The 23,094-nt window shown below is 41.0% G+C and overlaps 2 protein-coding genes across 5 annotated transcripts; one reads left to right on the top strand and one right to left on the bottom strand.

The window, feature by feature from the left end:
- Positions 1-239: 239 nt before the first annotated feature.
- On the bottom strand, positions 240-9,021 carry zc3h6 (zinc finger CCCH-type containing 6). Its single transcript, XM_019270235.2, has 12 exons — positions 8,521-9,021; positions 6,131-6,356; positions 5,827-5,949; positions 5,509-5,743; positions 5,267-5,409; positions 5,020-5,145; positions 4,815-4,929; positions 4,593-4,702; positions 4,284-4,507; positions 3,782-4,188; positions 3,477-3,665; positions 240-3,310 (listed from the first exon to the last, which is right to left on the bottom strand). Exons 1-12 carry the CDS (start codon positions 8,604-8,606, stop codon positions 1,818-1,820), a joined length of 3,477 nt encoding a protein of 1,158 aa, XP_019125780.2. The 5' UTR covers positions 8,607-9,021; the 3' UTR covers positions 240-1,817.
- Positions 9,022-9,340: 319 nt separating this feature from the next.
- On the top strand, positions 9,341-22,521 carry fbln7 (fibulin 7). Of its 4 annotated transcripts, XM_027277756.1 has the most exons (10): positions 9,391-9,472; positions 10,185-10,239; positions 10,877-11,078; positions 11,406-11,568; positions 15,799-15,975; positions 17,954-18,079; positions 18,194-18,331; positions 18,916-19,053; positions 19,463-19,601; positions 21,363-22,521. In XM_027277756.1, exons 3-10 carry the CDS (start codon positions 10,977-10,979, stop codon positions 21,733-21,735), a joined length of 1,356 nt encoding a protein of 451 aa, XP_027133557.1. In that variant the 5' UTR covers positions 9,391-9,472; positions 10,185-10,239; positions 10,877-10,976; the 3' UTR covers positions 21,736-22,521. The 4 variants fall into 4 exon arrangements, with proteins under 4 accessions (XP_027133556.1, XP_019125740.1, XP_027133557.1 ...); XM_027277755.1 differs by having other exon boundaries at positions 9,341-10,239; XM_027277757.1 differs by lacking the exon at positions 10,877-11,078 and having other exon boundaries at positions 9,393-9,472.
- Positions 22,522-23,094: the final 573 nt, after the last annotated feature.

Genomic DNA, 23,094 nt, shown 5'->3' with positions numbered 1-23,094 from the left:
AAAGGGTCTCAGCACCTCAGGCCCCTCATGAGATGATTAACAGGGGAAGAAAGAAGAACTAATTAAATCACTACTCTGCTAACAACTCTTTGGACATCTGAAATGAGACAAGCCAAAAATATTGGAAACCAGTGGTTTGATATTTATGCAATGTTTGCCTCTGACATGTAAAGTAGCAGAAGTATAAAATAGAAATCTCAAAATTGTCATTGCCAATATTTGAATGCACAATAAAATGAGACAATGCAACTTAATGTGTGATTCTGAAATACTGTATGTTTTATCTTTTTATTTCAGATATTTATAATAAAATCACTGAAATGTGACGGGCATATGTGTTTGTTAAAATGTCATACAGTATTATTACAACCAGAACCACCATACTGACAGGGAAAAAAATAATTATTCATTAAAACACTCAAAACCAGACTGTACACATGATACAAAATAGGCATTTACAATGTGACGTATGAAAACAATTTTAAAAAAAGTACATAGCTTAGTTTCAGTCAAACATGAATAGCTCGCCTTAATAGACACAGAACTGTCAAAAAACACAAACTACATAGTGTTATGCCATCTTGAGCCTCCAACATTCGCTCTTTGTAGCACACATGACGCCATCTGAGTTCATCTGCAGTCAACTCAACAGAATTCAACACGTCATAAAGATTTGCATCATAAACTGTATATCTGCTTTTCTCTTTGTACAGTACACTTTCTTTTTTGACTTCGTAGTCTGATGAAAACAAGTGAAAGACATGTTTCCTGCTATTTACAAGCTTGTCAGCGGTGAGTGTTTTGAGGAGAGACAATAACAAATCAAATTTGGTAACCAAATTCACTCACTGTCATCGATAACCGGTTAGCAAATTAGAAAAGCCTACAACAGCAACGTCAAATCTTCAAACCACTTGGATGAAAAAAGTCCAGCAATGTACAAAACAGAAATTGAACTGTTTTCTTGTCAACTAAGCAGGGAACTCTCTCATATTGCACAAACATTTCTGCAAACCTGTAGAGAATTTAATTTAAAAACACAAGTTGTTAAATGGAAAGAGCAATCAAACATTGCTATTAGCATTTTAGGTAAGGAACTGAAACGTCTGTATCACACCACAAGCACATGTACCCTGTATGTGCCTTCCTGGGAAACGTGCAGTAAAGAGGGCCACTGGGACTGTGTTTTGATTATCTTCCCATCATTGTGTCAGAGATGCACAATTTGCAAACTATTTAGATCAGGGTGTTTTTTTTGTTTGTTTTTTTTAAAGTAAATGTTTGAGAAAGCATCTGTTGACTTAGTTAAAAATCCCTTCTCATAAAAGTGAGCACAAACATAAAAATCTTAATATAAAAGTGTCAGTGAAATAAATAAATACAAAATTTCTCAAGGGAATTCCTCTAACTGCCGTTTGATCGATCACTTTGCATTATCTCTCTGCGTCTAGAGTGATGAATGACCTATTTTACAGAGTGTAATGCCTGGAATGAACCCAGAGTTTAGTAATCAACATAAGGGCCAGTCCTTAGTGACAGAGTATACCGTTAATGTAACTCTTTTTTCTAAATCTTTTTTCTGATTGTTTAAAAACGTACATGAAAATTACACAATATGATAAAAGACCTCAACTCACTTTCAAAACACACATTTCAGCATTAATATGATTATGTTAAAAGGAACTATACACTGTGTCTGTGCATCATCTCCATACTCACAGATGTGTGGTGCACTAAATAGGATGTGTTTCTATACAGGGTCATTTATATACAGAAATAAATAGGTTCATGTAAAGCTAAATAATGATTAATAGTGTTTACTGACAGAAAGGAGAAGCAGTCGGATCAAAAGTCTTGAACACATCTTTAAGTGTCCTGTCGTCTGCCTCCTCCTCTGGATCATCTTGTTTTGGTTCTTCCTCCATGTCCTCCTCCTGCTCCTTCTCCTTCTTTTCCTCTGCCTCTTCTTGTGCACCCGTTGAGCCCTGTCCTCCTAGTTTGGCCTGCCTAGGGTCAGTGTACTGAGGTCGGATCAGCCCAGCCAGTGCCTGGATGGGGAGATTATGTACTGCGGGGGGTTTGACAGGTGAGGTAGGAGGCACAGTAGGAGAAACGGACAGAGGCTGATCTGAGGCAACATCTGTGCTTTTGGGTTCTTCAAAAGAGCTACTTCGTTGAGTTGGTGAGAGTGATGGTGGTGGAGGATTGTCTTTTTTATCCGGGTGTTTGAGGATTCCCGTCTTTTTAGGAGGCTCTGCTTGCTCCTTCTGAGACTGCTCAGTCTGATTACGAGGATCGTACAGACTGATGCCCCCAAGAATTGTAGTGGGACTCTCAAGCCCACCACCAGATGATGCCAGACGAGGGGCATATGGTGGCAACTTTTCAGGTTCTGGCTTAGCTCGAACAGCATGAGGAGAGGAACTAGCACTGGCCTTTTGTAGCCTGGGGTCCACAACTACTCCGCCAGAGGAGGGCTCTTTCTGACCCAGCATCTTAGAGTCCAGACTACCTGTACGCTTGAGTCTGGGGTCCATAATCTTTGACTGACGTGGATCTGCAGGTCTTTCGTTGGAGGACCGAGATTCTACAGATCCAGAGGACAAACGATTCATACGTTCCTTCAAACGTGCAGCTGCTAGTCTGGGGTCAGTTGGTGGAGGGCTGGAGATGGGCGGATGGTCAGGCAGGTTTGTTCGGTTCATTTGTGCGTCAGCGATTAGGGGTGGAAGGGGAAGGTTGATGGAGTGTTCCTGTTTGGGTACCAGGGAAGGAATGAGATCCTCGGGGGCCCACACCACTGTCTGAGCAAAGGCTGGCCGCTGGAGCAAGATGTCCACCCGGATGTGGCTAAACTGCTTTAACTGGCAACGAGGGTCCCGCAGCACCACATTGGGGCTGGCATCTAGAGGGATGAGAACAGCTTTGTCCCTGAGCTCCCGCTCTCCTTCATCATCCTCATCTCCCGTAGGAGGCTTCAGAGGAGCGGGGTGGCTCTGCTGGCGATAGGAACTCGGCTCCATTGGTCTCAGTTTCCTTGGGTCTCTGGAGAGCCGTGGGTCTGCAGCACCATCTGACTCCTTTTTCATATCTGGGGGTCGCTGTCGAGGGTCTGTCTTCATGCGGGGATCACTAGGTGGGGCCCTCTCCTTCACAAGCCGAGGGTCACCCAGTCCTGGAGCCACAGGTGCAACTTGGGCGAGCTTGGACTGAGACTGTTGCATCTCATTCTGCTTCTTTAGAGTTTTAAGGATGGAGGAAACACAGCTCCCATCCTCCTCATCGCTTGAATACCAGTTTGTAGTTTCATCTGCAAAAAATATGAAATCATATTTTAGTTCTCTCTGAGAATATTTGTATATTATCTTTGTATCAATACTGTGTCACATATGTGGTTTATTTCAAAAAGCAGGTTTACTAAGATACTTTTTATTTCCTGAACACAGTTCTTTTTACTTCTTGCCCACAGGACTTACCTCTGTTTGCATTATCATCCTGCCCCTCTGCTCTCTGTGGCTCATTCCCTTGTGGGTGTGACTCTTGTTGTTGTTGCTGCTGTGTCAGGTGTAAAAAGATGGCTTTCTGTACTGCTGGTGGTAAAGACTGCAACTGTGATTCTGCACCCATCTGCTGCTGGAGGTTCTGTATGAAGGCCAGACTAGGGTCTAGAAAATTGAAAAGAAAACAAAAAGACACAATTTTACACAACTGACACAATTATAGCAATAGTTAAAAGGTAATTAACTTGGTTAACTTGGTTGGTTAATAATATTAATAAAACCTCCTTGTTGACCCATGGCCTGATTTCGGAGGAAGCTGCTGAACATCTCTACCGGGTTCTGACCCAACGATGGAAAAGGAAAGAGACTCTGCAGCATCTGCAGATCTGGTATAGGAGGGAATGGAGGCCTTTGCATATTCATCTGAGGGTTGATATTAGGTTGGAAGGGTGGGGGTTGACCAGAGGGGATTGGTGGCTGCATTGGGAATCCGTGTGGTGGGTGCTGTCCTGGGGGGCTCTGTGGCATGGGGGGTCCAGTGGGGTGACCCATGGCACCAGGTGATCCAGGGGGAGGAATAGGAGGAGCAGAGGCGCCTGAAGGTGCCATTCCCCCACTTTGTGTGTCCTCTGAGCCTCCACTAAACTGATTGGTGCCTTCACCTTGATTCTGGGAGTAGTTGGACCCACTGAAAAGCAATGTGCACAGTTTAGGGTGAACTCCAAACGATTTGAATTTGATTTTATTCGATTTTCTTTATATGACTGCAGATTATTTGGTTACCTCAGACCAATTTTTTGTGCCAAGTCTACAGTAGGTTGAACCTTGATTTCAAACAGGGAGGGGATCTTCTTCCCCGAAGCTCCATCTGTAGGACTGCTCTGACCGGGAGTGGGGAGCAACCCCACCCCTGGAGGAGGCTTTGGAAGTGGGGCGATTCCCTGCTTTCTTAGATCTTCCAGCTCCAATTCGTCCTCACGTGCGTTCTCCTCTTCAGTGTTAATTATCTGATAAATGAAGGCAGGAATAAGATCGTTGCTGCCCGTCAGAGCTGAGACTCTCCTGGCATAGAGGTTTTTCTTTTTGTCTTACCTTATCAAGCAGCTCTTTGGTCACATCAGTCAAAGCCTCGTGGGAGAATTTGCAGTTGTCCCCTTGATAACATTTAGCTCCAGTATGAAAGAACTTACATGGGTATTCATGTGCAATCGCAGGTTAAGGAACAGGAGTAATTAAAAGATATGACAAGATTTCAGTTAATTGTGCAATGCAATTATACAAATGTAATCATCTGTAGTCATTAGTGAAGGATATTGTGCATGTAAATGCAATTATCTCCTTTGCTGCAGTATCCTTGGAGGTAAAATTTACAAAGCTCTTTTTTCTTATCTGGTATGACAAGGTCATGTTCAAATTTGCACTGTTCCCCCTATACAAAGAAAAAAATAGTTTATCTTTTAGACAGAACAGTGATTATCTTTTTCAGATATTTTAGCATAAATAGGCAAAAGGCTCTTACCTTGATGCACCGACCCTCCAGGAAATACTTGCAGATGTATCTACCATTGTGTTCAACTGTGTGCTGATTGATAAACTCCTTGCTCATAATTGGCCGTTTCTTCTGAAAACCAGAATTTTTTCCTTCCTGTGACACAAAGCAAACAACAGAATGTGGCCTTAGTTTTTGTAGTTATGTAGAGTCAGAGTATTTTGTCTGTTAATGTAGAAAAGCTCTATATAAGTGCAATTTTCAGGAGCACATTTACCAGGGCCATGTCTTCCATGCCCTGGTCTCCTCCTCGACCTCGTCCACGTCCTCCCCAGGGTTTGCCCTTTAGCTTCTTGTTCTTGTTAAGCATCCCTCGTCCTCTTCCCGGTCCACTCCCTCTGCCTCTTCCCCTCTGCCCAACTTAAAATGACATTTTTGAAGAAGTGATGAAGTCATTCACAGTAAATGTGTATAAATTACTACAGTAACGATATGTTTGAATACAAAAAGCATGCATACATTGCTGTTGTTTCATCCCTCTCATGTTTCCTCTCTTCATCTGCTCTTTAGCATGCCGTCCTTTTCCCTGACTCTGGGAATCTTTCGACTGCGGATACTCGGACATGTCATCTTCATAATCCTCCTCCTCTTCATCATAATCATATTTGTCGTCACTATAGTCACTGTATTTGTCAAAGTCGCTGCTCTTGTGCGGAGGGGACTTGCCGTGGCCTCCCTTTGAATCCCGTCCATGCTGGAAAGTCAGCAGAGAAAACTGTCACACAACAATGCTTATATGAATATTTAATGTCAGCATGCCAGCGTTGATGAGCCCACCTGAGAAGACTGGCCATCAGACTCACGGTTAGATCCCTGACTCTTCCTGCTTTTGGGCCTTTCTAGACGGTCGTAGTCAGAATCATAACTGTCAGAGCTGGAACTGCTGGAGGGGGAGTGGTGCTGAGGGGAGGACAGAGGGAACAAAGGAAAAGCAACATTAAAGTGAACTTTAATTTAGAAACTTTAATTTAGAAACTTTAATTTAGAAACTTTAATTTAGAAACTTTAATTCATTCACGTTCGTACTTGAACTGTAGTATTACATTATTACATTGTAAAAACAAGTATGATTGCGTCCTACTTTCTGTCTGTCACGCCTCCTCCTTTTAGACCTCCTCTTCTCTCTGTTTTTTTTGTATCTTTTCCTGGAGTGCCTGTGAGTCTTTTCTTCTTTCTCTTTAGCTTTTTCTTTTTCCTTTTCCTTCTCTTTTTCTTTGTCTTCATTCAACTCTATGGCCTCTTTGTTTTCCTCTTCAATTCCAATCCCTTCATCATCTATTTCTCCATCTTCCAGCTCGCCATCCTCTCTAAAATGAGGAAAAATCAGCAGTGAGTAAAATGGTAAGGATTTATACATAATTCAATGTTTTTCACATCATGAGAAAAACATCTGATGAACAAATAATTCAAAGCTGTAATAACCTAATAAGTAATAAATAATGAAATAAAACTGTCATAATGCCTTTTCCCTTCACCAAAGACCAAAGTAGCAAATACCATGCTAGTCCTTCTGGGGTTTCAGTTTTCAACACCCTTTTAGCCTGTCAATAAATCCAACTCAGGTTGAGTAAATTCTATTAAAACCTCAGCTTTCTAGAGGTAAAATTATTCAGTTACCTTTATGTAATGACATCTTGGAGTCAGAGATGAGTTAAGTATGGTTTTTGCACACATATGTTGCCATGTTAAAAATCTTGATGACAAAAAGAAAACTATTCTTATTTAAAAGGTCTGAACAGTCCTGTAAAACCTCTTAATTAATCCTCAGTAACAAGGATTGAACTACACTAGAATACAATAAAGTTACTGTTTAAAGATGCTAACATCTATTACTGTTACGAACAACGTGTGAAAGATTTTGGCTTTCTTTGTATTAGTTTTTTGCAGCAAGGTTGTTGTGATTAAAACAATTGATTGAGCTGGTGACCAGGTGAGTACTTCACAAATGTGATGCTTTTATAATGTCATGTTTCAGACAGGAATGGTAAATTTAGATCTTGTTTTAAAGCTTGGCAGTTAAAGGCAATCATGTTCCACTGTGATTCACAGATTCAAAACTAAAATAAATACATGCTGTTTTATAGTAGATGGCCAAAGCAGAGAAAGTATTTTATGTAAAGATATATCCTAAAATAAAAATAAAAAAAACATCCATGTGAAATCATAAGTGTGACACTTGTATATATATATCGCAATATCAGTGTTGTAATTCTTTTCATAACATGTAATGTCAGCTGCATTCAAAATATAGTGCAGGTAGGAGCGTGAAACAAAGACACCATGAAATGGGAAAGAATGTCCACCCACTGTTCCAGGTCTGTTTTCACAGACAGTAGCTACCACTTCCTCTGACATCAATTCAGATCAGGCTTTAACTAGATACCCTCCACTTCCAGAGCCACCATGAAACTGTACCGAAACTTCACTTTTAGTCCAGCTACAGCCTATGATCACAATAATTTATATGAAACACTTGCCCTTTTAAATTTTAGTGAAAACTGGCATAAAACTTCCCTTTAATATCACATTTGTCTGTGTACCCAAGTGAAGATTGACAACAAATGTAGCATCAATGTTAGGATACGTTGGCATACTGTACAAACAGACCACCATAACTATATAGTAGTATAGAAAAATGCATACCATAATTACAGTAATACAAGGTGAAATAAAACCATAATCTCCCTTTTGAGCAATTACTTGAAGTCCCTATTGGAATTTAACATGCTTTTTGTGATCGGTTTTAAAAACTTAAAGCAGTGTATCCATGTAGGAGGAACAAAAGATGCCCAGACTGAGGCATGGAAGCCGTAAAACAGGAACAGGCACGCTGTTTACACCAGCCTTTGTTCCAACCAAACACTACACACACAATTGTTACTACTTCTTCTTTACTTGAATTTGTTTAGACAGTGAAATCACCTGGTGAAATCTTTGGTTTGACACCAGCAAGCTCTTGGCCCCCCTCTTTGTTCACATGGTCTGTCAGGACTACAGACCAATCACAAAGACACAGGCAATGGCTTAAAACCAGCAGAAGCACATAATCTCAACCCTTGCGTGAACTCTTGTCTCAGCAGTACTGCCAGGTGCCCGGTAGGGGGAGTACTGTACGAGGATGGGCGTGGCATTTACATCATAGTCATTTGCATAGCCTCCTGCAGATGGCAACAATGAAGCCGTGAATCCATCCCAGTACCACAACAACACAACCGATGAGGTCTGCTATCTCGCATGGAAATGATCATGGATGAGTCGACACGCTGATGGGAAATCTAGTCTATTTGGACAACGTTAATCAATTGCACCAAAGAGGCATGCAAATATTATTGAGGGGGTGTGGGAAACCGTGAACTCTGCACCCTGCAATTCATGGTTAAAAGAAGGAAAACAGTAACACAAGCATGTAGACCCACAGCACTGAAACGCACAGATGAGCGTATTAAGAATTGCATAAGAATGTTACTCGACCTTTCATCCCCTGCAAGCTCAGAGTCTGTCATGTTTTTGTCAAGAACAGGGGCTGGGGGACTGGAAACAAGGCTCACAGAAGCCATTGGAAAACGGATCTGCCTCTCCCTTCTCTCCGGTAACGTTACAAGAGTGAGTTAACTCAAGTCACTCAAGGAGACGTTGGGTTTTGAGAGATGCTGGAAGATTTCAGACTGGAAAAAACTCACGGTGTTACATGTCTCGACAGAGACAGTAAACAGACACTGTCCTCTTTCATATCAATGACGTTTTAACTCTGTGAGCACAGCTTGATACCCCGCTTTGCTAATGTCCCGTCGGTTGACAGCTGCCATGGTGAAATAGAGGAGACGGAGGGAGAAACAGACAGAAATGTAACCATGTTCGTTGATTTCAGCATCTTCATAGGCTTTCTCAACAGGGACATCATCTCAAAATGGCTTCTGAGGTCTGCAGCACATTCCTAGATCGTGTATTCCTCCACGTATATATAGTCCCATCGGGATCTATCTAACCTGGATACAGCAAATCCTCGTCGACTATTGGTCAGACATCGCACGAGCACACGGAGCCGCTCTTCTCATTGGTTCAAAGCGTTGTCAGTTATTTTCAACATCTGCAACAATTAAGTGTATACGACGCTCAGTTTGTGTCCTTTTGTGTTTTAAGTTGTGTTACGCAGTTATAACGACGCGAGTTTATGGTGTGTTTGAAAAAAAACAAAAACAGTTGACGCTAATTGTCGTCATTTATTTTTATTTTTGGCAGCTACGCATTTATTTCCTTGTTTTTTGTTGTTGTTTTTTTTTAACTCCCAGTCGCGCGGACACACAACAACCGTTGGGTGAGCTCGATTTAGACGCGCTCGTGCAGTCTTGCCGTTGGCCACCAGGTGTAGCTCCGACTCTACAAATCAAAAAACCCAGAAAGACTTGTCCACATTGTTTTAACGGTAATATCGAGCCAATACACATATTTCAGGTCGTGTGCGTGTCATATGTCGATAGCATGACTAACAAAAATGCTTAGAATTATTGCTAATCTACAAAACAACGTAGTTTTAGCAGTTAGCTCAGCGGCTATGCAGATAGCTCCGTGGACACTTTAGGTGCTCTCTCGGTGAGTCAGAAAGTCGTGCTGTGACCGCATCACCGCTCACTGACATGAACATGTTAGAGATACATTCATCCGAGTTTGTAAGAAGAAAGAAACAATTACTTTCACCCTTGGTGAGCGTGTTAATTAACACGTTCTTGTTACGATATTATACTTTTTGCAGTATTCAGATATAGCGCTTTATATTGTGTGATTTCTTTCTTGTCAGCCACAGAGAGATGTAAAGAGAGAGAGAAAGAAGTGTTTAAAGTTTGGGTGTATCTTGGTGGGAGGGATTCTTGCAGCAGGGAAACTAGCTAGGTGGCGTGCGGAGCTCAGAGGCTCAACTTTCCGAGAGCGCACATAAAGAGACGGGAGCGCATCTCTGTGTCTCAGACACCTGATGAGCATCTTCCAAACATTTACAACCCCGGGGACGAAAACTTCACAAGAGATAACTATATTTTGGATTTTTATCGAAAACAAGAAACCTTCTACATCAACAGGGGGGCCAGTGTTTACTTTATTGTTACTGTACTTTCGGACATGGCACTGTCTTTTCGACGCAGGTGTTTGCTTTTGCTGTGCTTGACAGCTCTCCAGAGTGGACATGCTGCCGTGCAGGTAAGAGCAATGTAACAAGAATGTACTCAATAACAGTCACAATCCAAAAAATATCTATCTTAGAAATATTAATATTGAACCAAAAGTAATTCATTTAAATATTTGAATCCACAAAAAAGTCAACTCAACAAATAATATAATTGTTTTTATTCTGTTTTACCACTTGATCAAGTTTCTATCTATTGTTATTGGGTGTTATAGGCATTCTTAGTTTTGCAATGTTTGTGTTGAGAAATTATTTGATACTTCAAAAACAACAACAAAAAGCATTCATTGTAGCATCCGGATATGAGTCTCCTCATGTCTTGTCAGCTGGTGGCATTTCCCCTTTGCCTGCAGGTAAAAAGAGCAGAGGCTTGTCTAACTACTGCACAGGTCCAGACTATGTGTGCAATGAATTTAAATGAAGCTAGTTGTTATTGTACAAGTGCAGGAATTTAAGGTATGCTGCACAGAGAAATTGTTCCAATGAGCATGTGATTAATAAACCCGCCTGAAAGGATTAGAGGCACTTTTCCCCGAGGAACCATGTAATGGCTTGACAAGCTTTCTTCCCTCAAGTAACTGCCAGTGGCACCTATACTACTCTGAATCTGCCCATTCAGGATTATCCAATGAGCATGTGCCTTCCTACCAGGAACAACGTTTTGGACTTAAGGTCCCTCTGACATCTGCCAGACAGCTTTTGTCCAGCTGTGTCTACCACTGGAGTTGTGGTAGCAGGAGGAAGGGGAGAGATGAAGCGACATGGTAGACTTAGGATATCGTCCATGAGTGAATGCAACGAGGTCCACTGGAAAAGTAGACAGCAAATAAAGTTTAAAGTTAAAGAAATTGTGGTAATTTACTGTATCATGGAAGTACAGTAAAAACATCTCACTAATATCTCTTGTCAGTGTTCCATAATATATTATAATATCAATGAAAACTCTCTGTAACCATAACGACCATGTGCCCACCAATAAGGTGGATTTAGTTTCAATGACATCATGCTCCACAGCTGCACATTAATGTTTATTCACTGCTCGTGTTTTATATTTAATGACTGTTAAACTGAGGTAACCTTTATTCCCGGGTGGTTGGAAAGTCACTGCATTTTGAAATGTTTTGCCAAGACTCTTTTCTAACGCTGAATTCTGATCATAGTGCTCATGCTTTATTGACAGACATGCATGGATAAGCACCAGGTGGTTGGGGTGCTTCGTCAAATGGAGAAGTTTCTGAAAGGCCAGGAGATGCGTTTTACAGAGGGCCTCAGGATCATGAAGTCAAAGCTGGCAACCCTTCAGAACTCCGTCTCCAAGTTGCCTCAAGCAGACCAGTCAGCTGGTGAGTAATAAACAGATTACAACACACACCAACGCTTACACCACTGTAGTCAATCGTCATCATTGTCATCTTTACAGGCCTTTTTCATTGCAGTCATATTAGAAAAAGCACAGAAGTTACTATATTAATGATGGCTCTATTCTAGTCATGTGTCCTGGAAAGGAGCAAACAGTGTGACAATGAGCAAGTATGAATAATCCAAGAACTTAAAACTGAAGAAGCAAAGTGGAAATGAGCCATCATTCATTTGATTATTTACCTCAATGCTTTTCCTGCTGTAACAAGTCTAAATGCCTCCTGTGAAAAAGTCATCACCTTCATCAACTTCATCAGCAGCTCATATTTATTAAGGCCAACTTTTTACAGTGTCAAACCATATTAATAATTGTATTTAAAAGTGAAGTAGACTAAATAATATTTATTTACAGAAATAGAATACATAATTTAAATGAAAAAAAAAATGTTTTTACTTATTTTAACTGATTTATATATATCTCTGCACAGATGGAAGTTTAGCAGATATATGCAGGGATGCAATATCTCTGCACAGATGGAAGTTTAGCAGATATATGCAGGGATGCACATAATGTCACTATAATGTTACATACATCCTGTATGTATACATGTTGACAGTGTCAAACTTAAATGATTACATTATGTTGAATAAATAGATGAATATATATGTGGTGTTTTTATTTCTTTAAAATAGCATCTATATGAGATTAATCGTTTTTTTTGTTTCAGTGACTTTATGAGAGAAAATTTGTTGTGATCTGTCTGATCTATATATTCTAGAAGAAGCTTTATGAGGAGCAGTTCTCATCTTACAATTTAACACAGAAGACTATAAAATAATACATATGGAATTATGTAAACAAAAAAGATGTAAATGAAGTAAAATTGGTTTTATATTTTAGATTCTTCAACATAGTCACCTTTGCCTTGATGACAGCATTGCACACTCTTGGCATACGAGCTTCCTGAAGTAGTCCCCCTAGGATACTTTTCAATTAATCAAGGTGTGCCTTGTCAAAAGTGAACTTCCCAGATTTCTTAATGCGTTTGAGACCATCACTTCTTCAGAGGTAGTGTTGGCAAACAATAAATAGCCCTATTCAACTGTGCTAATCCATATTCTGGCAAGAACCACTCAACTAAGTGAAGGGAAAAGACAGTCCATCATCACTTTAAGACACGAAGGTTAGTCAGTCCGGAAAATTTCAAGAACTTTGAATGTGTCTTCAAATGCCGTGGCAAAAAACATCAAACGCTATGATGAAACCAGCTCTCATGACGACCGCCCAGGAAAGGAAGACCGAGACTTACCTCTGCTCAAGAGGAGAAGTTCATTACAGTTAACAGGCTCAGATTAGAGACCACATAAAAGCTTTACAGAGTTCAAGTAGCAGACACATCTCACCATCAACTGTTCAGAGGAGACTGCATGAATCAAGTCTTCATGGTTGAATTGCTGCAAAGAAACCACTTCTGAGGGAGACCAACAAGAAGAAGAGAATTGCATTGCCCAAGAAACACAAGGAAAAGACATTAGACCAGTGGAAATCTGTTCTTTGGTCTAAGGGTAGGCAAACTGGCCAAAAAATAATATCACGATCTATTTAATCGCAATCACAATCCTCGAGCTAAATATATAGTCAGACTTGAAATAGCCTATGAATTTCTCTATTTATCTATATTGAAACACAATATAATATTAACATTTTCCAAATGGTGATTAAAACGTGAGATTACTTTGACATTGCCAAAGATAACATAATTATAAATCACCACTTTTCAAGAAATCAGAATTCGATTGCATTGTTTTCAATATGTGTCCTAAGGAAGAGCCATGTGAAGTACCTCATCCTATCAGCATAACCATCTAGTTAGCTACATCACTCTCTTGGTTTGTTCACATGTGGATCCGTTAGTCAATGACGTTATGTGAAGTTTGGAAGCAGATGTAAGAGGACATTAAATACCGAAATCTCACCTGAAAAGTAGATTGCATCGCTGTAGATCTTGTGATCTTGATCTAAAATCAGCAGACTATCCCTACTTTGGTCTGATGAGTCCAAATTTGAGATTTTTGGTTCCAACCACCATGTCTTTGCGAGTCACAGGTGAATGGATGTAATCCACATGTGTGGTTCCTACCATGAACCGGTGGAGGAGGTGTGATGGTTTGGGCATTGTTTTGTTTTTTTGGTGCCACTGTTGGCAATTTCTTCAAAACTCAAGGCCAGCATGGCTACCACGGCATTCTACTGCGACATGCTTACCCATCTGGTTTGGGCTAAGCAGTAGGATCATTTCTTTTTCAACAGAACAATGACCCCAAACACACCTCCAGACTATGTCAAGGCTATTTGACCAGGAAGAGTAAAGGGGTGCAGCATTAGAAGACCTGTCCTGCAGTAATTAGCACTGTCTCCTTCTCCCACAGTCCAAAGACATGTAGGTGATAGGTCAATTAGTTAAATTGGCTGTAGGTGTGAATATGAGCGTGAATGGTTGTTTGTCTCTATGTGTCAGCCCTGGGATGAACTGGCGACTTGGTGTACCCCACCTCTCCCCCAAAGTCAGCTGGGATAGGTTCCAGTCCCCCGAATGGATGGATGGATGGATGGATGGATGGATGGATGGATGGATGGATGGATGGATGGATGGATGGATGGATGATTCCATATGTTATTTCATGTTGTTGATGTCTTCAGTCTTAATCTACAATATAGAAAGTGATAAAAAAAAACAATTGAATGAGAAGATGTGTCCAAACATTTGACTGGTACTGTATATTAAATTGATTTTCTAATAGTAATATATAAAGTCTTATGTGTTTGATGTAAAATCAACATTCCAAATTAGAGGCTGCTAAAAATTCAGAAGAGGTGGTTGGCTGTAAAACGTATTAGTAACTTAAAAGTAATTTGCTCTGTGGTGCTTTTGATCACTTGCATACAAGAATATTTCATATATTTTCCACAGAAAAAGCTTACCGAATGAGTAGTCATTTAATTTGCAATCCGTGCTGTATAAAGTTTCACATGCATGCATGACATAACTGAGGTTTTGTTCCGTAATTCAATGAACGGTTGTTCAGTTAAAGGCAACAGAAGATTCCAAAGTATCAAATTTTTCAAAGATTTTAGGAACATTCAAATGTTTGAAGTTGATCTTCAAACGTTTTTTCTCTTCAAACAGTGACAATAAAGAGCCACATATGGCTTCTTCAATTATAGGATTATACTGTATATTCATCCAACAATGCTAGGCCATCTTAGTTACAGAGCTGGGTACTTGACAGGGGAAGTGGATTTGTGGAATTGTGTAGTTTGGAGCCAACTGGAGCCAATTTGTTAGTGATGGACTGTTCACTCCATAACTCTGTGGAGAGTATTTGGCAAGACAGGAAGCAGCTGATATTTTACATTAAAGGCTCAAAAAATGTAAACCGTAACCCCATAAAAGGGAAATTATAGCAGCACCTGCTCAGAATGCTCAGATCAGGAATCAGAAATACATTTTTGATTTATTTAAAGTTATAATAACTGAATTAGTAAAATAATATGCAATATATTTTGCTAATATTATTCAAATCAGTACTTTAAAGTTATCCTACTACAAAATTGCTCAGACAAAGGCACAATTTCATTATACTACAAACATTTTCTCACTTTCCTTGTAGTTAGATAAAGCATAGAATTCTCATTAAAGTCCAAAATGTAATCCATCCATAAAGTTTTGTAATGTAATTATATTATATGCACTGTTGCCCATGAAGTTAGAATAAAATATTTTTACCTCTTCTCATGAAATGATTGTGACAATGTGATTTATTCTCAACAAATAAAATGTATCTTCTCAAAAGTTTATTGATCAGTCTCTTCCAAACAAATCACTTTGAAAATTAAACCACAGTTAACCTGATAAAGAGGAATGTGTCTAAAAACAAAATTATTCCATCTTTATGGGAAACGGTGCATTACTGTAACATTTCTAGCACATGCAGTATAGCATAACATTTGGCTGCTAGTGAAATTCTGACGCATAAAACTGTCCTGTGCTAGTTGACTGTAAATGAGACATTTCAATCGTTCTTTCCCATGAAAGCTCTGCACTGCCCAGTGACACGTGTATATCCCCAGGCAGGGAATGCCAGAGGATGTCGGGAGGCTTACTCCACATGTGACCAGCCTTTCTCTTGTGCTCTCTTCCTCTCTCCCACAGCTCCCACCACCTGCCCCTCTCTGGAAGCTCCCTCTCACGGAACCAAGTTTGGATCAAAGTATTTTGTTGGACACGAGGTCCATTTTACTTGTTCCCAGGGCTACAACCTTGTCGGTTCTGCCATGCGTGTGTGTCAGGATAATGGCACTTGGACTGGCATCAGTGCCATATGTAAAGGTGAGCCTCATTGAGAGTTTCAGATTCATTCTGGATCTTTGGCCATTTGATTCAGGTGAGGAATGCAGTCTCCCTTCCGCTATGGTATGTTTTCATCACAGGATTAGGAGCTATAACCCCCATGACTTTCTCCTCATATAAACACACATCCACTGCCTGATATGTATGATTTAGTGGAATTTGTTAAGGCCAAGACTGCTATGTCTGCGCATTACTGACGGCAAGAATTTCTACATACCCATTTACGCCGACTTTGGCTCTGAATGCCAGGCTGAAACACACATCAGACCCAGGGGCCAAAATGAGCTCCTCACACATACACAGATAACAGGCAAAGAAAAGAGTCATTCTTTAGAGTGACTCGAGCTCCACAGCACACTGAAGGAAGTCCTCGTTAAAATGGCATTAAATGTCTCTGAACACAGAAAAACACCTGTACTGCATTCCACTGTGGGTGCCTTACCCTCCAAGTTTCTACTACTCATGAGCAGCAGTGGTTGAGCTACTGTAAGATAACCCCCCCTTCTCTTGCTCATGTTTCCCAGGTTCTTTGACAGCAGTCCCACTGGACAGGGTTAGGTCCAGACATTATACCTACACCATGGTCTGATAGCACAGAAGTATGCTAAGCATGCTATTGATAGCCCCTTCAGCCTGTGCTGGTGGCTTTCTTCCAAGAATTCCAAGTGGCATACTCAGTTGAACATGTGCATACGTTTATTGACATTCATGGTTAAAACAACACAAGAGGGCTTGACTCTGCACAGTATTATCCCTGTTCATGTTTTTCAGCCCAGTGCATGAGGTCTAAATTTAGTCATGCTTAAAAAGCAGTATTGACGGAGTGTGAAAACGTTAAAGTTAAGAAGAGTTTAAAAATATCTAGCAGAGTGAAGTGGGCCTTTTCATGTTATGGCCATGTGGTGGCCCCTGGGGAAGCCAAATAAACATTAAAGGGATTGGTTGTCATCCAGTATATTGTGGCCTCAGCGCTAAAGCTCACAGAGCAGAAGCTGCTTCATGATTTGAACATCTGCACAACTCCCAAAGCTGAATACAGAAGCAAAGATCATAAGGCACAATGTTGGATGTGGACTATTTGTCCACAACCTTCTGTTCTGATGATGACTTCTGCATCAGATGATAGTACATTTTACATACCTGTATGTATTCAGTAGTATTTTACCCAGCACCTTTTGCATTGCAATATTGCCCATTCCTGACCCTACTGTACTCATATTCATTGTCAAACCCATAATGCTACACACAAAGATATGAGTAATACATAGTGTACATCCAACCGATTAAACCTTTAACTTTGAAGTTGCAGATGGATTTTATTGAATTACACTTATATATATAACAATCTCCATCACATTTAATCAAGATAACTACTAGTTTCCTGCAAGTGGCACAAATAAAAGGGCATCACTGACAGTTGGCAAACTGTGCCCATAATGACAGTACCAGCTTCTTATTCTTAGGTATAAATTATCAAACTGGGTGGACACTCTTTGCCACTTCATGGATGGATGGTAGATGGTAAAGCCTTACAGAGGCTCTTTCATTTTCTTCTGCATTTCGTTCCAAGTGAAACCTCAAGCTAATTCTGTTGTAGTTTACCTTTTTTTCATACTTTTTCAAACAGGACCCAGGACCATCACTTTGCCTTACGCTGTCTGATAATTAGGGCTGCAGAAGATGTCAGCCAACCATAGACATTACTAAGAGTCTGTGTTCAATTGTTCTATGTATTTTATTCTCAAACCTGCATCGAGCACATGGTTTTTCTTTGTCAAGGTTGACAGAAGCACAGTAAGTTGTTTTGACATATATGGATGACTAGACAATATTGCTGCGGTGATCTGTATGTGTATTGGAAAAAATGGGAACATGGGATTCAGATTAAAAGTGCCTGGAGACTGCTGAAGTTTCTCAACAAGTTGACTACAGGTGTCATTCTCTCCTAAACCTACAGATATAAGTGAGTGTGCAAGTAATCCCTGCCAAAATGGAGGTACCTGTGTGGAAGGTGTTAACCAGTACAAATGCACCTGCCCCCAGAACTGGAGTGGATCTCACTGCCAGCACCAAACCCAAACAGGTGAGTACCACAACATGTCAGACACTCTTTGTTTTGTTTTATTTGCATGTCTGAGATCTACCACTGTACATGTTTACAACGTGACCTTTCATATTTTTGCCCCTAATGCATCAGCACCACCTGAGTGGAGTGTTATGAATGATCCAGCATTCAGCCGGAGACCTCGCTGTGCACAAGTGAACCGAGCCCAACACTGCAGCTGCGATGCAGGCTTTCACATGAGTGGCACCTCTGACAACAGTATCTGTCAGGGTGAGCTCTAATTATGTGTGACTTAATTGATCCCTGGGGGGAAATTCTCCTTTTGCTGCTCCTGCTCACAGGGAAGCAAGGTCATCTACAGAGCAGTTCCCTCAAGTTTGCGCCCTGCTCAGCAGGCCAAATAGCAGATGTTATAGAGGCTTTAATGCTCAAAAGATCCCCAAATACCTGAATATTTTACTCCTCTACTGATTAATGTGGTTACAAATGAGAGTAATCTGTGCAGCCAGTCTGCAACAAACAAAATAATCCTCTTGAGAGGTCACAAGCTGATTAGTATCCATTTAGGTCACAGTTCAGTTGCATTTAAGATGTAATTGGTTGAATAACAGTTTGAAATGGGAGTTTTCATGCAGTTGCTTCAAAGGTGTTAATGCCCAAGATGCTAAAAGGGGAAAACTAAGTGACCTAAACAACAATTTGAGAGAAAGAGCACAGCATGCTGTGGTTCTTTAGAGTATGTATGATCATTATTACCTATATCCTAAACATCTCCTCCCTCCAGTGCCTTGGCCTGGTCATGTGATACATGTTAAAGTCAGGCATACATGCATTTTGTTTCCGTTTCTTGACAGATGTAAACGAGTGTGAAGTGTATCGGTTGGACCAAGGAGGGAAGCTGTGTATCCATGAGTGTGTGAATGTCCCAGGCTCGTACCACTGCTCTTGCCCAAGCGGCTACAAGTTGCTCCCAGATGGGCGGAGCTGTGAGGGTGAGTGACACGAGGGAGCAGAGGACAAAGGCTCATTCACAGGGCCCTGGCTGCAGATCTGGCTGGATATGTAGTTCCAGAGAGAAATACCTGTGATTTAGAAAGACGAGGAGTCTTTAGCAGCAGAGCTTTTGGTTTCATGCAAAGGTGTCTGTCAGCCCACTTTCATTTGCACCCCTGAAGCTTCCGATGCTTGCCAGTGGAATGAATGACCTCACCCTTTCCCAGTAGACGGGATCTTTAGGACATGAGGCGTTTGTGGGAGACTAAACTAAAAAAAAAACCAAATAAACAATCACAGCACAGCACCCCCTGCTCAGACTGCGGTAACCAGGAAGCAGGGAGTCAGTCTGGCAAGTCTCTCTTCCCACTTCTCATTCTTACATACCTCTGCTGTTTTGTCTTCCAGATGTGGACGAGTGTTTAAGCCAGCAGCACAACTGTAGCCGCGGGACAACTTGTATCAACACGGGGGGAGGCTTTCAGTGTGTCAGCCCAGAGTGTCCTCGCTCTCATGGCAACATCAGCTACGTCAAGACATCTCCCTTGTAAGTGGATATGCCCCAATGTGACCCATCTTTGTAATTTGCTTTGTCAGTGAAAAGCTGTAAAAAAAATAAACTAGGATCACTTCTTCCACGTTTTAAAAGGAAATTGTCATCAACTTTTAAATGGCCATCTGCACACTAAATCAGACCCAACTGTGAGACACTAATGGGGTCCTGGCGAACATTTTGACTTGTAATAGAAAGAAAAGCAGAAATTAAACTGATGATTGCTGTGTTCAGGTGTGCCAGTAATCCCTGCCAGTGACTTAGAATGCACAGTAAGAGGTCAAAATACATTGATCTGCAGCGAGGAAGCTGCGCTTGAGAAGTGTTACAGCCTCAAATATTCTCCAGCTAAGCCGCTTAAAGAGAAATTCAGGTTCTTAAAACTTGTTGCTTAATTTGGTAGCTTTGGCCATCATTGCTATTGGTGAAAACAATATTAAGCTCACCATAGTAACTGCTTAGATCTGGCAACCGAGCAATATCACTAATGGCCAAGTTAACCAAACTCCCCTGGAAGAGAAATTGAAGGCTGCGGATGAAACCATTACAAAAACTATTGAGACTGTCCATCACAGTTCAGCAACCAGACTCGTCATCTTGACCTGGCGCACTTGCAGTTGTGTCCTGTGAGAGATTATTACAACCACTTTGGGTGCACTCATTTTTACTTCAGTTTTTAGGAAGTGCTTAAGGTGATAAACTGTTAAATCCTGTCTGTTCTTCTGACTGGTCAAGATTATTTTTGGACTTTGTTCTAGTGCTCAGATCTCACATGTATCATAACCAATAGTGATGGCAACCAAAAATAAGAGTTATGCTTAAAGCTGTATCAGAGTGAAGAAAATCATTCCTGACAAACAACCGGCATGCTCAGCAGAACTTCACCAGATGATGTTTGATGTTTTTTGTTTTTTATCATATAAAACCATGTAGAAGGTCTGTGCCAAATGTTTGGAAACATTACAACTTCCATCTCCCGATTTGCCAGTCATCAGCAAACTGCCTCATTTAAGAGCATGAAACAAAGCTCTGTCTGCTTCTACTGAACCATCAATGCGGTGAAATAATGCTCCACTGCCAGCAAAGGGGGATGGATAGATGTTTGGGGAAACACTTGTAACAAGGGAGAGAGCAGGGAATCGAGTAAGACGGTAGCCATGTCCGTATTTCATACTGCGTACTAATGCTGAGCAGGTTTTGCGCATAGTTCACAGTGAAGTGAGCATACAAGTAGACGTGTGAGTACTTTATTTTTCAGTGCAGTCCTTAAAGGAAATAGCTACTCACAGCTGCAAGAAATTAAAACAAATTGCAGATGGCGAGAGAGCTTCAGAAAATAAAACAAAAATTGTATTACATCTTTGGAAAAATAGTTCTCTCTTCTGAAGTATGAATGGCATTCTACAGTCTGATTGCTGTGCGTCAGGGTACGACTTAAAAGTACGTCCTGTGAAAACGCGTAGTTGTTTAGCGCATTCTGTATTCTGTTATTATGTGTTTTGAAAGTGGCGTTAGGCTTGTGATGATAGATGGAAAAATGTTCACAGCTTGCTCTAATGATCCAAGACTTCAGAGCACTTGACCTCATGTGTACTGTATGTAAGTGTGTCACTTCTCTTTGGTTACAAAGAAACTGTTATGAAGACTTTCTCATGGGGATAGATCACTGATGTAATCATTTCCTCTGTGACACATTACATACACGTTTACCACTTTGCCCCGTGCTTACCATTCTGCTGCATTTCTGTTCTGCAGTCAGTGCGAGAGAAACCCCTGCCCCATGGACAGCCGTTCCTGCCACCTGGCCCCGAAGACCGTGTCCTTCCACTACCTGTCTCTGCCCTCCAACCCGAAGACTCCCGCCACACTCTTCCGCATGGCGACCGCCGCTGCTCCAGGGCGCACCGGGCCGGACAGCCTGCGCTTCGGCATAGTGGGCGGAAACTCCCGAGGCATCTTTGTTATGCAGCGTTCAGACAGACAGACCGGCGAGCTGATCTTGGTTCAGTCGCTGCGTGGGCCACAGGAGATCAGCGTCGATGTGGACATGTCCGAGTACAGCGACCGCACCTTTCAGGCCAAGCACGTGGCCAGGGTCAACGTCCTGGTTTCACCATATAACTTCTGAGAAGGAGCTTGGGAAGGAGAAAGTTGAGAGATGAAGAATGAATGAAGAGGAACAAGGAAGAGTTCATTTGTCTGAGTAGCTGAGGCCAGCATTTGTTCAGTGGCCAAATTACCAAAAGAGTGAGAGAGTGACAAGCCAATATTTAACAGTTGTATTATGAATAACAATATATGGCAGAACACATCATAGATGCTTCTTTAAATAGTGTCAACATGAGCTTTGACTGATGATGTTTGACTGAGTGTGTTTGAATGCATGAAAACTAGCTCGACAAAAGCATAATGAATGGATACCTGCTTTTGTTAGTGCTGTTGCTTTAGGTGTTTGTATTGTTATGTCCATCAAAGATCATGTCTGTATAGCTCAGGGTCAGGCCCCGGGGCTGATGCACTGCTCTCGCTTTATTGATGATAAATCCCTATAAGACTATTAGTGCTCCTGTGGCTCTAATTTATTGGAAATATTGTTGCTGGTTTACACATACGTACGCCACATGTTTATCTTTCATCATATACTGTATATTTGTTTTGTTTTGTACTAGCCTTGTTGCCTTGTTTAAGGCACCATTCATTATACTATACTAAGGGAGTTTTTTTTTTTAAACAATAGATGCAGTACTGTACCTGGCATATTTCTTCTATTACTCATATTCTGCATGTTACCCAGAAATAGTCTCATTGTACTCTAAATCAAAGATGATTTGGCAAGCTTGCCAATGCACTACACAATTTATCTGGAATTTTAATTGTCTATGCATAACTGAAATAAAGTCAGTCCAACATTTCAGCATTTGTTAGAACTGCCTCACTTGATGCTGAGCAGTATGGTATTAAATGTCCTTACGGCAGTGCTTGTTTTCATTCTACATCCATTATGAGTGAATTTTAATGAGCGAAATTCAAACCAACGCATAGTTGATAAATGAATGCTGGATGGCTGTAAAAAGTTATCTGATTGAATAGATGAAACGTTAAAAGAAAGAATGTGTTTTATTATATAACCCCTGGGGCAGCAGTTCACAGACAATACAATAAGTCAAAGCAGAGTTTCCCACATGTCTGGGAAACAAAAGGAGTTTCACAGTATTTCTGTTTGACTTTAATACGAGGAACAGTAGCTGTCACATTTTAAAAAACATCTCTCAATGTGTCTATTCGTTAGAGAAAGAAGAGACTAATGTTCACCACATGTGTTCTCTTAACTTCCTTCACGTCTCCATCCAGGGGTTTACATTGCAATAAAAGGGGCCAGAAGAGCTGCATGCTTGCAGGCAGAGGAGTGGATGGTGAGAATCAAAACACATGCCCTGACTCTAAAAATGACAATGTGCCCTTTAATGGCAGGCGTAATTTCCTTCAG

The sequence above is a fragment of the Larimichthys crocea genome, chromosome III (assembly GCF_000972845.2).
Source record: "Larimichthys crocea isolate SSNF chromosome III, L_crocea_2.0, whole genome shotgun sequence".
In the NCBI taxonomy this organism is placed as follows: Eukaryota; Metazoa; Chordata; class Actinopteri; family Sciaenidae; genus Larimichthys; species Larimichthys crocea.
Note: the sequence above shows the minus strand (reverse complement) of the source record. Positions and strands in the feature narration are given on the sequence as shown.